General features: G+C 31.1%; 1 protein-coding gene across 5 annotated transcripts in view; it reads right to left on the reverse strand.

Moving 5' to 3' along the window:
• The window catches only part of frj (membrane bound O-acyltransferase domain containing farjavit), a 59,897-nt gene that overhangs the window by 8,441 nt on the left and 38,240 nt on the right, over positions 1 to 13,216 (reverse strand). For all 5 annotated transcript variants that reach the window (XM_076474812.1, XM_076474810.1, XM_076474811.1 and 2 more), the window contains 5 exons: positions 12,038 to 12,358; positions 9,694 to 9,820; positions 4,931 to 5,087; positions 2,804 to 2,955; positions 1,719 to 1,927 (listed from right to left, as the gene is read on the reverse strand). In XM_076474812.1, coding sequence (XP_076330927.1) covers positions 1,719 to 1,927; positions 2,804 to 2,955; positions 4,931 to 5,087; positions 9,694 to 9,820; positions 12,038 to 12,249 — 857 coding nt within the window. In that variant the 5' untranslated portion in view covers positions 12,250 to 12,358. The remainder of the gene's footprint in view (positions 1 to 1,718; positions 1,928 to 2,803; positions 2,956 to 4,930; positions 5,088 to 9,693; positions 9,821 to 12,037; positions 12,359 to 13,216) is intronic.

The raw sequence follows: 13,216 nt of genomic DNA on the forward strand, positions 1-13,216 counted from the left end.
ATAATTCTTGTACATTTAATCCAAAAATGATATCCATTTTTAACCATCAAGTACAGATTTTGCAAATAAATTTCATACATACTTTTACATAAATGAATCATTTTAATTTATTTTGGGCCACATTTTGTTATGGTTAAAATGTTGACAACCTCTGACTATAGATTTCTGTAAACCAATCATCATGCAAGTCCTATCAATTATTCTGGAACCCAGACATAACAAACATAATAACAAAAAATGTTCATTGTGGTAAACAAAATAATAATTTGATCCAAATAAAAGTACTTTAATTCCCAATCTGTAAAAAATATTTATGCAATAGAAAAAAATGAATATTATCATATTATTGAAAATTCATTATTAAAGTTTAAATTCACAAGCCTGTGTTATTAATAAATCTCAGTACAAATACGATTAATTTTCATAAGAAATAATAAACAATTAAAAAATATTACCGAAGAACATAAGACACAAACCCAATGAAATTGAAATTAATATTAAAAACATTTATGCTAAAGTAGAAAATTGTGTGGGATATATGCACTTAAACCTAGTTTCATTTCTAACATGCAATTCTATTTCTTAAATCTACTGTTTAGAATATCTAATTTGTGAGTTTAATATAATGTTTTTTTAAAAGCTTTTTGATTTAATAGTATTGTTTTTTTACCCGATACAAATGAATTGTGTTATGGGAAGTATACCATGCTGACCACTAAGCCACTGAGGGGTAATTAATTTGTAAAACAAATCTTCTATAATGTAACACAATGTTTTACATAAATTTTCATTTGGATTAAAAACAAATTAAAAGAGAGATGTTCTTTTAGGTATTGCCATCACTGTCATGCACATACTTTGAACTTGCCATTATTTGGACCCTCAATTTGTCAAGAAATGCTGGAAGGCACTGTTTTCTTAACTCTAGCTTTGTTGAACGTGTTCAAAAAGAACTAACATTATTAGAATGCCACTTCATATAATTAACAGTAATTTCTCACACGCCTTGAGCTATAAAAGTATAACAAAAACGTTTTAATATCAGGGATCAATAACCTAGTTAACCATAGTAATATAGAAAGTTTTAATGTCTTTTCAAAGTTATAGTTTAGATGCTGAGAGCTGGTGAAAAGGTGGAAACCAATAGGCCAAAAATATGCGGCATAAATCAAGTAAATAAAACATCTCTCATTTATCATAATTTTACCTTTTCAGATTTCAAGTCAGAGAAGTCGAAATATAGAATTTCAGTCCTATGACCTGTAGTTCCTGACAAATTACCACTTTTGCTATTTTTAAAACATCAACTATGAATTTAATGATTTGATTAAAATGTTAATAAAAACTGACTGAAGTTCTTTTCAGTATATTTTTAGTGACTGCATTAAAAATGTGAACAAAAACTGGTGTACCAAATAACACTTCAAGTACTGACTTTTGTTTTGTGCTACCATAAAAAAAAAATTTAGTTTAATAATGGGGCTCATCAAACATGTGGCAGTCATCTATCAAACTAAATGATGAATCTCATCACGATGTAAGTTACTGTTTAAAAACATCAAATACTCGTAGTTAGATATATTAAATTAGTGTTTTATTTACTAAGTTATATTTTGAGTTAGATGATAAACTGTGACATGGCTACAGGTTCTAGCATGCAGCAGTGTAATGTTTATTTATAGAATCTTGCAGAGTAAGTGAATATTACTACGACTCACAATTTCTGAAATGCTACCAAATCTGTAGGGCCCTCTCCTGTCTTAGGATTAGCAATAGCTGGATAAGCCCCAAGACCCGTCATAATACAGACACACTCTCCTAAGACAAACCCAGTGTAGATTCTCATGCGAAAGCTAAAGAAGATTGGAGTCATGTAGAAGAGTCGATACCAAAAGGGTTGATCAAGGATATCCTCTGATGCTGCATACTGTGAAAGACTAACTTGGTGAGAAGGAATTCACTTTTTAGAATATAAAATTTGGAGATGGCCTGGATCACTAGCAAAAGAAACTTTATCACAAATATACACTGTTTCAAAAGACTTATTATGAGGTAAGAAATGTGATAGCTTCTTTTACTGTCCAGTTGTCTCCAAACTTTCTTGTGAATGACAGTTTTAAGATACTTCAAAAGAACAGAAACAGCTGATGAATATACAAGTTATGGGCAAGTATTTTACCTGCTAAATAATTCTAAATCAGAAACTTTAATACACCTTAAATATTTACTGACAGACTAGTTAATACATCACAAATATACCATATATAACGAAATCTTTTCTTTTGTACCTACATATTTACTAATAGACCAATTAACACATCACAAATATACCATATGAAATAGACCCATCACTGTGATAACCATAATTCTTCCAATAACTCTTTTATTAAGAATACATTTTATCATTACCACACTAGTTTGTATTCTTGTATTATTTATCTGTGTAATGTTATTATTTGTTTTTGAAATGATGGATATATGTCAGAAGCTTTATGTTATTACATCTTTTTATAAGAATTTTGTAGTTTTAATTCTAAAATAATACATTGAAATGAATAATATAGTGTAAAGGCTTTGTGGCTATATGAAACTTCGGATATGTACATAATGCATCACTGTTTTAGTAGCAGAGTATTGGAAAAAGGTAAGAAAAACAAAAAACACTTATAATACAGGGTGTTCGGAAAGTCACTGTGCAGTTTTTTAATTATATACATAAGTGCACAGTGACTTTCCGAACACCCTGTATTATAAGCTATTTATTTATATTTAAAAACAGAAATTCACATCTTAAGATTCTTACCTCCAATGGAAAAATGTAGTCGGACAATAAAAACATCCCAATGTAAATTGGTAAAAAGCGAATTCTGTGTTTCAGTATTTTGAAGCAAGGTATATATGGTGTGTATGGGACAGAAAACATGTCAATGTAGGTCTTATACTTGTAATATGGACCTGTCAAATAAAGTGTTATGGTTATTCCAATCAAATATCATTATTAATGATAATAAACTGTAATGAAGGAAATATTAATCAATTTATCTGTTGTTAATAATATATTTATGATCCAAACTTGATCAAAGTAGTGGATCTTTCTTGTTTATGACATTTTACACTTTTATTTGCCAATTTTATATCGAGTCCTGAGAAAAATAAGAATTTATATACATGCTGTCCATTGTTTCTGCACTTTTAAATTTTTGTACTTTCCAACCATGAAAACTTCAATCACAGATAAACTTACTCTAAAGATAAAATGTTTACATGTGACCAGTCGGAAAACAATTGCAGCTCAAAGTTAAAAAAACTGTTTATAAACCAAGGTAATTACTGTTTTAAGATTTAATAGCTAAAAAGAAAATCTTACAATTAAAGTAAAAAATACGCTTTCAAACTATACATTTGTGGATGGCCAGAAGACTACTGATCTGTCATGAATATCCTCACTCTGATCCTCCTATGATAACTTAATAACTTAATCACAAAGAAGAAAAAAATTAACAGAAAAATCGTTATTTAAACTTATAGTGAACTTATTACTCACATTAATTAATACCAGCTTGCTATAATCTCACCATAACATAAAACACTGGTAATTTTCTTACCATTAAGCCTAAAATGAACAACAAACTTCTGAGCTGCATATGAAAATCTTGCTTTGAAAACAAACAAACCAATAGCTCAACACTAACATCCTGTTCTATATGCACAAAATGAAGCAGTTAACAGTGCTTTGAGAGTTTTCTTTAAAGTACTTATGTTGAAAGATAATTATAAACTGACTGGGAGATCTGGTCCTGGGTAAAGAATGATGTTCAAAGTGTGGTCAAAAGTTTAAATATTTTTATCACTAGAAACTAAATTGGACCCAAAACTTGTTCATTATTGTACAAGTAGAATATTCTTTATATCACCTGGTTAACTTGGCATTATAAATTTAGTCACTACAATGTATACTGATATTTGATTGTTTGTGACATTTATCTGTACTCGCCCAAATAGTGCATAAAAAATAGGTCTTCACAACAGGTAATGCAACTTAAAAAATATTAAAACCAAACAGTGTACAAATAACACATTGGGTTGGTTGGAACAAGAAGTAACCATACACGTATCAGTTAGGTTGAGACTAGTATAGCTGTTCGTTAGGTCAGGGGAAAAGTCTAATTCAAAAAAAGGGGTTATGATGGTGTCTGACTTCAATTAAGGGTCAACTTGTATAAGAATGCAACATGTTCGAAATATGATAATTCTCAGATAAATTATTTGTAATGTTTTCAAGAATAAGATGTGCATATAAATATACATTATCATTAATCAGGTTAAGTTTAATTATTTTATATTAAAGCATGTTTCACTTGGTTATTACAATGTAAAGTCATATGTAAAAATATACTACTTACGAACAGTCAATTAGAAGTTTAAAATACAGATTTTTCAATTATGTCAAAATACTTATTTGCTGTGACATAGTGACTAATAGAATAGCTCTGACATTTCTCTTCAAGTACATATATTTAGCTCATAACACCATCTTTTGATCAATTTGAGATCTAATCACAGCTGGAGCTACTGAAGATTCCTCTCATTTATTTTATGTTTTCAATGTTTAATTAATAAGGTTTATTTTATTTTACAATGACTTATGCTTTCTTCTATTGAGAATTTTAATATTACTAAGTTGGAATGAGTGACCATGCTAGTACGTACTTTCATAAACATGGAATATTTGTTTAACTTAAATAGGAATTTCTCTCCAGATTTCTCCACCATAAATCTCATTGCAATTTTCAGAAAATATATGAGATATAGAATCAGCAGAATATTCTTATTAGGTACAAGACCAGTTATGGGTTTATAAAATACCCCCAAGGCCATTTTGATTTTTCAAATATTACAAAAATATAACACAAATTTCTATATACCTTACCAATGAGAACTCCAGCATAACAGAAGGAGTACTGAAAGATATCAAGGAATGATGGATTGATGGTGTGATGCTCAGTTTCAAAATCAACATTATTATCTGGATATCCTTTGTGCTTAAATCTGTAACTTTGATGAATTTCAAAAGCAATTCCCACCATCTAATACAGAATAATAATAAAGAAAATCTCAAACACTACTTTGCTTAGTTACTGCTATGTAGCAAACATTGAAATAATACAACAGTTCCTTTTGACATTATAACTCTGAATAATCAATCCCAAAGACCAGAAAAATATTAAATGCAATTGGTGGTAGAAAATAGTGTCAAATGAATAATTATTGATATTTTAATTTAGCCTCAATTGAAACTTACATTTCTAACTATTTACACCAACAATTCTGGATGCTATTGCTGTTTAAATTTAGCCTCAATTGAAACTTACATTACTAACTATTTACACCAACAATTCTGGATGCTATTGCTGTTTAAATTTAGCCTCAATTGAAACTTACATTACTAACTATTTACACCAACAATTCTGAATGCTATTGCTGTTTAAATTTAGCCTCAATTGAAACTTACATTACTAACTATTTACACCAACAATTCTGAATGCTATTGCTGTTTAAATTTAGCCTCAATTGAAACTTTCATTACTAACTATTTATGCCAGCAATTCAGGTATATCTTTCAGAAGTAATATTTCCATATTTCCTGACAATATCCTAAGAAGCTCATTCTACTGAAGTTCGTTTCTCTTAATAAAGAATATGAACAGTAGTAACGGCAGACAAGAACATGAATTGTGATATTAAAAAGTCTAAACTGGAATAAAAAAAGTTATCATTTGCATGAGAGGCACATCAGAGTTGTCAAAACAAAATTCTAGTGTGATTATGAAATAATCATCAAATGCTTAGGAATGACACAGCACCAACAGTTTTAATTACTAGTTAAAGAAAATAATTTTATAAAAAAATTACATAATATTGTACAGGACTCAAGACACATTATTTGTTTTGGTTCACTTTTTTACACAGATATAATTATGTTAAAAATAGAGCACAGAAGGAAAACTAAAATGTATTTAATCAAACACAAAGTGTCTTCACAAGTGTGGTTCATTTGATAGTGGACTTGAAAAGATGTAATGTGAATATGAAGAGTTATGAATACACTTTAAAACTTATTCATATGTACAAACATATTCCTGTCAGATTCAGAAATTTATGAAATAGTGTCCTCCTTCATGATGTAAGAGTTTTTATATTCTTATCAATATGTACAAGGATGAGAAAAAATACAGAACTTTGCAAAAGTGTTAGGACAAAGTCTAAATTAGATTTAAGTCTACTTTAAAGAACAATGGAAGGTAAATCACATGTGAAACATCAGAAAGTTATTAATCTTCCCATTTAGTACAACAGAAACTCAGTAGAAGTGCTTCAGTTCAGCAAATAGTTAATATATTGTGTGTCCCCTTTTGCTTTAATAACTACATACAATTTTTTGGGCATTGTTGCAACATATTTAATCAAAGTGTCCTTTGGGATTTTACTCCAAATGTCTCTAATACATTCCCATAATGTTTCTTCGAAAGTAACTTTTCATTTGTCAAGTTTTTGATCTACCAAATCCCAGATCTGCTCAACTGGGTAGAGAGTAAAGTTCTGTGGAGGCCATTGTATCATTCGAATGACTACAGCAGATTTTTTCTTAGTTAAGTAATTCTGAACAGGTTGGATGAGTGCTTGGGGTCATTGTCTTATTGGAAGTAGAATCCTTTAACAATAACATACAAACTACTGTGTACACTATGATGGATCAGTGTCTGGAAGTACTTGTGTTAGTCCGTTACTTCACCTATTTTCCAAATATTTCCACTCTCCTTAGCAGATAAAACACCCAAACAATCACTCACTTGAGGTATGTATCTTACACAATTCTTCTGCTGGATATATAATCTATGCTTTGAACCTTTCAAACTTGGACCCATCCATCCATAACACCATTTTCCAACCATCAACACTCCAGTTTTGGTAATTTTTATAAAATGTTAGTCTCTTCACAATACTTAGAGATCAAAGTACAGATTTTTTTTTTTTTTAAATTGATACATGCCCAAGTATTCCATTCTCAATGTATCTTCTTGATACTGTAGATTTGGACACTTTTCTGTCATTCAGTAGATGGTCATATATCTCATGGTTGAGATCAGTGACAGTCTTCCTTCTGTCCTGAAGGCTTCATAAACAAAGATACTTAACATCAGTATCATTGAGTTTAGGTGTTCTGCCTCTTCCTTTCATACTTTCAAATTTACCTGTCTCAGTTTCATGAACTTGGACGTTCTTGACAGTGTTTGGAAAGGATTACAAGTCTGTAGCAATTTATCAGAGAGTCCAACCAGCATCATGTAATGCACTTACAGCAACGACACAAAGTGTTCATACTGCCGCGTCCCAAGTAGTTTTTGGTCATGACTTTACATAAATTTTTATGCAAATTAAACGACAAATAAACTGTTTATAAACAAATAACCAAAAATAGGAGGAGCAGAAAGTGTTCGTACAGTTCAGAACGTGTGAAAAAACTGATATTCCTGTAAAATTTTGTTTGGTTTGGCAAATAAACTACATTATACCATCCCAGAACTAGACACTGGGTTCATAATTATTGGAATTTAGCCAACAAAAAATATACTTCTGGCAATTTAGCACCATCTCTGTCATTATCTGATCGGTCATCATGGCGAACAGGAAAAAACTGTCCAGTGATTTAAGAAACCAAATTATTGTCAAATACAAATCTTGTGTGTCTCTTTCTGGTATTGCTACACAACTTAATATGCCGAAATCTACTGTTCAAAGCATAATTGCCAAGTTTAAACTTACAGGATCAACTGCTAACCTCCCTCGTTCCAGATGCCCCACCAAAATTCCAGAGAGAACCAAGAGGAAGGTTTTCAGAGAAGTTAGTAGGAACCCTCTTTTAACACGTAATGACATACAGAAATTGGTAAGGGAATCTGGGTTGAAGTAAGCACCTCTACAGTTACGAATATGTTACGCTCTTCTTTGTTCAATGCATGCCGTCCTCGTAGAACTCCATATATAAAGCCTGTTCATTTAGAAGCACGATTGAGGTATGCAAGAAAGCATGTAGATAAATCCTTTACCTATTGGAAGAGTATTCTTTGGTGAGATGAGACTAAAATCAAGCTCGGCCACAATGATGTTCGCAATATTTTCCGTAAGAAGGGGGAATGAAATCTTCCAAAGAACACCATCCCTACAGTTAAACACAGAGGTAGCTCGATCATGCTATGGGGTTCCTTCAGCTTTTCTGGTGTAGGTAACCTTTACTGCACTAACGGAATCATGAAAAAAGAAGAGTACGTTGAAATATTAGGCACTTGTATCAAGAACGATGCTTGGAACTCACGGCTTGGGCGTCGTTGGATCTTCCAGCACGACAATGACCCTAAACACACCTCAAAATATGTGCAATTCTGGTTGCAGAGGAACCATATAAGCATTCTGGAGTGGCCATCACAGTCACCCAATCTCAACCCAATTGAAAATGTCTGGCATGAGTTGAAGACCAGGGTTCATCAGCATCATCCGAAAAACTTACAAGAGTTGGAGGCCTTCTATAAAGAAGAATAGAAGAAAATACCAGTTGAGTACTGTCAAATGATCATGGAGAGCTATGAGGAGAAATTGAGCCAAGTAATTCACCTGAAAAGCTACACAACTGACCATTAAAGTAGATGCACAAACACTTTCTGTCCCTCCTATGTTTGGTTATTTGTTTATAAACAGTTTATTTGTCATTCAATTTACATAACAATTTATGTAGATATGTGTTAATATAATATTTATAATATACTATACTTTCATTATCCTAATCATGATACTTTTTCAGTTATTAGAAAAAAACTACTCATGACACAGGGGTACGAACACTTTCTGTTGTAACTGTATGTGAATTATCTGCTCTACTGACAGTTCTCATCTATTCTGGGGCCATGGCATGACAATAAAACTTAATATATAGTTTTAAAAACTGTTTTCATCAAAGTTTATTTTTGGAATGCTGTTAAACTGATTTCTTCTAGCATGTAGTGGTACAATGTGATATATCCTTGCTAGTTTCTACCTATATAGTTAAGACACTGACCCTAAATGTGATCTGTATATTCATTCAAGAACCCTTATGATATACCCTTAATATTATTATTATACAAGTATATCAGAATTCTAAAGAATGATAAGTATTCTCACCCTCACTCATTCAACTGTCAACATGGATCAGTGAAACATTATCATAATGTTGAAATTAACATTCTGTAATGACATGGAATAATTAGTCCATAAAATGGAAACAAATATTCTCTTGTCCTAACACTTTTACACAGTACTGTACACGTGATGCAGTTGGTCACAATGCTGAGTGGACCTCAACTGAACAATGACCCCTTGCCATTTTGTTTATTATTATGATAGCCTAGAAACATCTTACATAACTTTGTTTTATTACTTCATATTATGTTCAAATAGATCTGGAAACAATTTTTGATATTAGTGCCCTAAATAACTACAATTCAACTACTGACAATTCAGTGAAAAAACATAATTTAACTATTTTTAAACATGACACAATGGTTACATGCCGAAACAGTCAATAACATGTAACATCTTTGAAAAGTTTTTTTTTGCTACACAACTAGTATCTCGTCCAATAGGAAACAAAACCATAACCTTCAGTGTCATGATCATCTGTACAGCATTAGTATGAGCAGGAGGTGAAGGAAGCCCAAAGTGTGAAGCCCATCGAAAAAATGCCAGGTAACCAAAACATAAGAAGAAACTGATGACATGAGAGTATCTATGGGGAAAAAAAAAATTACATATAATCTTTTTCATTAGATAAGAATACACTAAATCAGGGGTAGAACAACTATTTGATCTGTTCACATATTGCATCATTTGATGAAACCTACTATGACTGCATATTAATTTTGCAATTATTCACCAATCCCATCAATGAATTTTATCATGATATTAGTTATACATGAGTCACATATAATAAGTATTCCACCATCTAGCTCACTGATTGTTTCTACTAACATCTAAATATAGTCAGACTTTCTTTAGTGATACAGTGAAAGCCTAATTATTCATAATACTCATGTCTTTAAGTAGGTGAAATATGCATCATGCCCACCTGTTGCTTTGCCACAGAAGGTTACAGTAATAGCACCAATTGCATGGAGAATACAACTAGCAGATTTGGTGTGGGTGTAACTCATTGACTTAGGGTACTACCTGATGCATTCCTTTTAAGAGCATGCAATGGCCACTCACTCATCTGGTACTATACCTTCTCATCCATATCATTATCAAAATTTTTAAAAACTGAAAGAGGATCCAGTTTAATTCTGTACTGTAATGAATGACATGATAACTGACACCCGAGTGTGACACATTTTTGATACGTATGGCCACGTCCACCACAGGACCTGAAGATATTCAAATCTAATCAAAACTACTATCTGTTCCCTCTATATAAAAGACCTTAAGAAGGTGAAACCAAACAAATGTTGTTTGGTTAATGTTTGTGCACATTTCATAATGTATACGCCACAAAGAATCCACCAATTATGTTGAAAATAATCACAAATTACTATGGTAGTTATGAAGATAATTTCTCAACTATAAAAATAATCCTTGGACTATTGTGTTAATAAATAACACTTTTACACATACGTAATACATTCCAATTACTCGTAATGCACAATAAATATCATAAAAGAAATGTCTCTGTTAAAAACTAATTAGTTTCTTAATAAAAATCAAAACTCATTTGATTAAGACAAGGGCATACAGACTCCATTATTAAATAATTTTTGGCTCATGGAATTATTTTTAATTTCAATTTTGGACTAAATATAAAATTCATGGTAGCAGTTCGTTTCATCTGATTTCTTCAACAGAACATTCTTTTCACGTGTTGTTGTACACGTACAAGTTTATAAGATTACAAGTTACTGCATAAGGTTAAGTATGTTATTATTACACTTTAACGTGCAACTCATAAATACGATAATGATGCTAAAAAAAATTGAAGTTCCAAAAAATTTTCAATGTTGATTAGTTACCAATTTATACAACACTAATAACACTGAGTATTAATAACAGTTTGTCTGTGTAATTAGTGCAGTACTAAATCATCTTAAAAACCTTTCTTTTTTACAATCATTAAAATATATAATTTTTATGGACAACTACAGAACCTTTAACCATAATACAATCTTATTTGAAATTCTAGGAAAAAAACCCCTCAAAAACCATTTTCACAGGTACAATATTTACAATTATATAATCTATGTCTAAGGTAGTTTGTTTGGAATTAAGCACAAAGCTACACAGTGGGCTGTCTGTGCTCTGCCCACCACAGGTACCAAAACCCTCTTTTTAGCAGTGTGAGTCCACAGACATACTGCTGTGCCACTAGGTGGCATCTGTGTTTAAAAGAAAGTAAAAATATACAACATCCTTGATAGATTTAGAAGAGATAATTGTATATAACACACAATGAAAGCTGTAACGACTGATTACAAGATAACTAAATATAACCCACAACGACAGCCATAACAACTGACTACAAGATAAATAAATATAACACACAATGATAGCTGTAACGACTGATTACAAGATAACTAAATGTAACACACAATGATAGCTGTAACGACTGATTACAAGATAACTAAATATAACACACAATGATAGCTGTAACGACTGATTACAAGATAGCTAAATATAACACACAATGATAGCTGCAATGACTGATTACAAGATAAATAAATGTAACACACGATAGCCGTAACAACTGATTTCAAGATAAATAAATATAACACACGACGATAGCTGTAACGACTGATTACAAGATAACTAAATATAACACACAATGATAGCTGTAATGACTGATTACAAGTTGAATAAATATAACCCACAATGACAGCCGTAACAACTGACTACAAGATAAATAAATATAACACACAATGATAGCTGTAATGACTGATTACAAGAAGTTCATACTCACTTTTTGTTTCCATACAGAACAACTATGCTGTTCATACAGGTTAGGGTTAAAGGATGGATAATGTGAAGTCTCGACACCAGAAAAACAAGCAACACTCCAACACCAGTGCATATATACTGTCTTTGTAACTGATCAGGAATGTGTCGTATGTACTGTCCTATGCCAATTGAAGTAAGAAGAAAAAAAACATAGATGATGTCGTCAAAATTCATTTTGACAGATTCACCTGATGATGAATGAGTAATCAAAATTGCTTTTCAATAACAAGTTTTAACACGACAGACACGTGTGTGTCTGCTGGTCAGTTTCATTTCTCATCATCTGTAAGGGGAGAAAAAAAAAAGGATCAAAATTGCCTAAAATATGGTGTCAGACAAAATGTCACAACTTAATACAATCTTGTATGTATGTGTGTGTACATATATATATACATAAGTACACATAATACCTTATGAAATTTTAAAACACTTGAATTACTGATACTTTTAAGTCATTATGGAAATAGTCTTGTACTAACAAGTTTTAATCACAAAACAATAAACTGCTGCATACCACAATCATGAACAAAATTCCTAAAATCACCATATCTCTAAACTTATGTTACTTGTAAACATATCAAGACATTTACAAATTACATTAGCTCAGTTACAGCAACAAATATTTTTGTAATATTTAAATGCTTAAAAATGAAAACACCCATAGATCACATCATATCCAAATTATTAATAACTGTGATCAAGTTAATCAAACATATACCATTATTGCAAATATATATCTTTATTATTAGAGACATAAGCGCTATGGAATTATATACGTTGAAATTGATTAGTGTGCAAAATTCTTAAAATAAAGGCCTGACAAAAATTTCTTCAAAACTTAGTCTAAACAGTTAAACAAAAAAGGCCGAAAACTTAATTAACTTGTACAGAATTTTGCCAGTGACATATCGGGTGTTAGAGACACATTCATTTATAGCAGTCTAGTTCATAACTCAATATTTTAATCTTTTTTTACTTATTTGATTCATAAATAAATAGATATTCTAATTGTCATTATGATCAATTATAGTTAATAACTATACTACTACAAATTGATGCGTCTCTAACACTCGATAAGTTACACGAGAAATTTCGTATAAGTACCCAATTTATAAATAGTTAAGTTTATATGAGAAATCGG

Source organism: Tachypleus tridentatus, chromosome 13, assembly GCF_004210375.1.
Source record: "Tachypleus tridentatus isolate NWPU-2018 chromosome 13, ASM421037v1, whole genome shotgun sequence".
In the NCBI taxonomy this organism is placed as follows: Eukaryota; Metazoa; Arthropoda; class Merostomata; order Xiphosura; family Limulidae; genus Tachypleus; species Tachypleus tridentatus.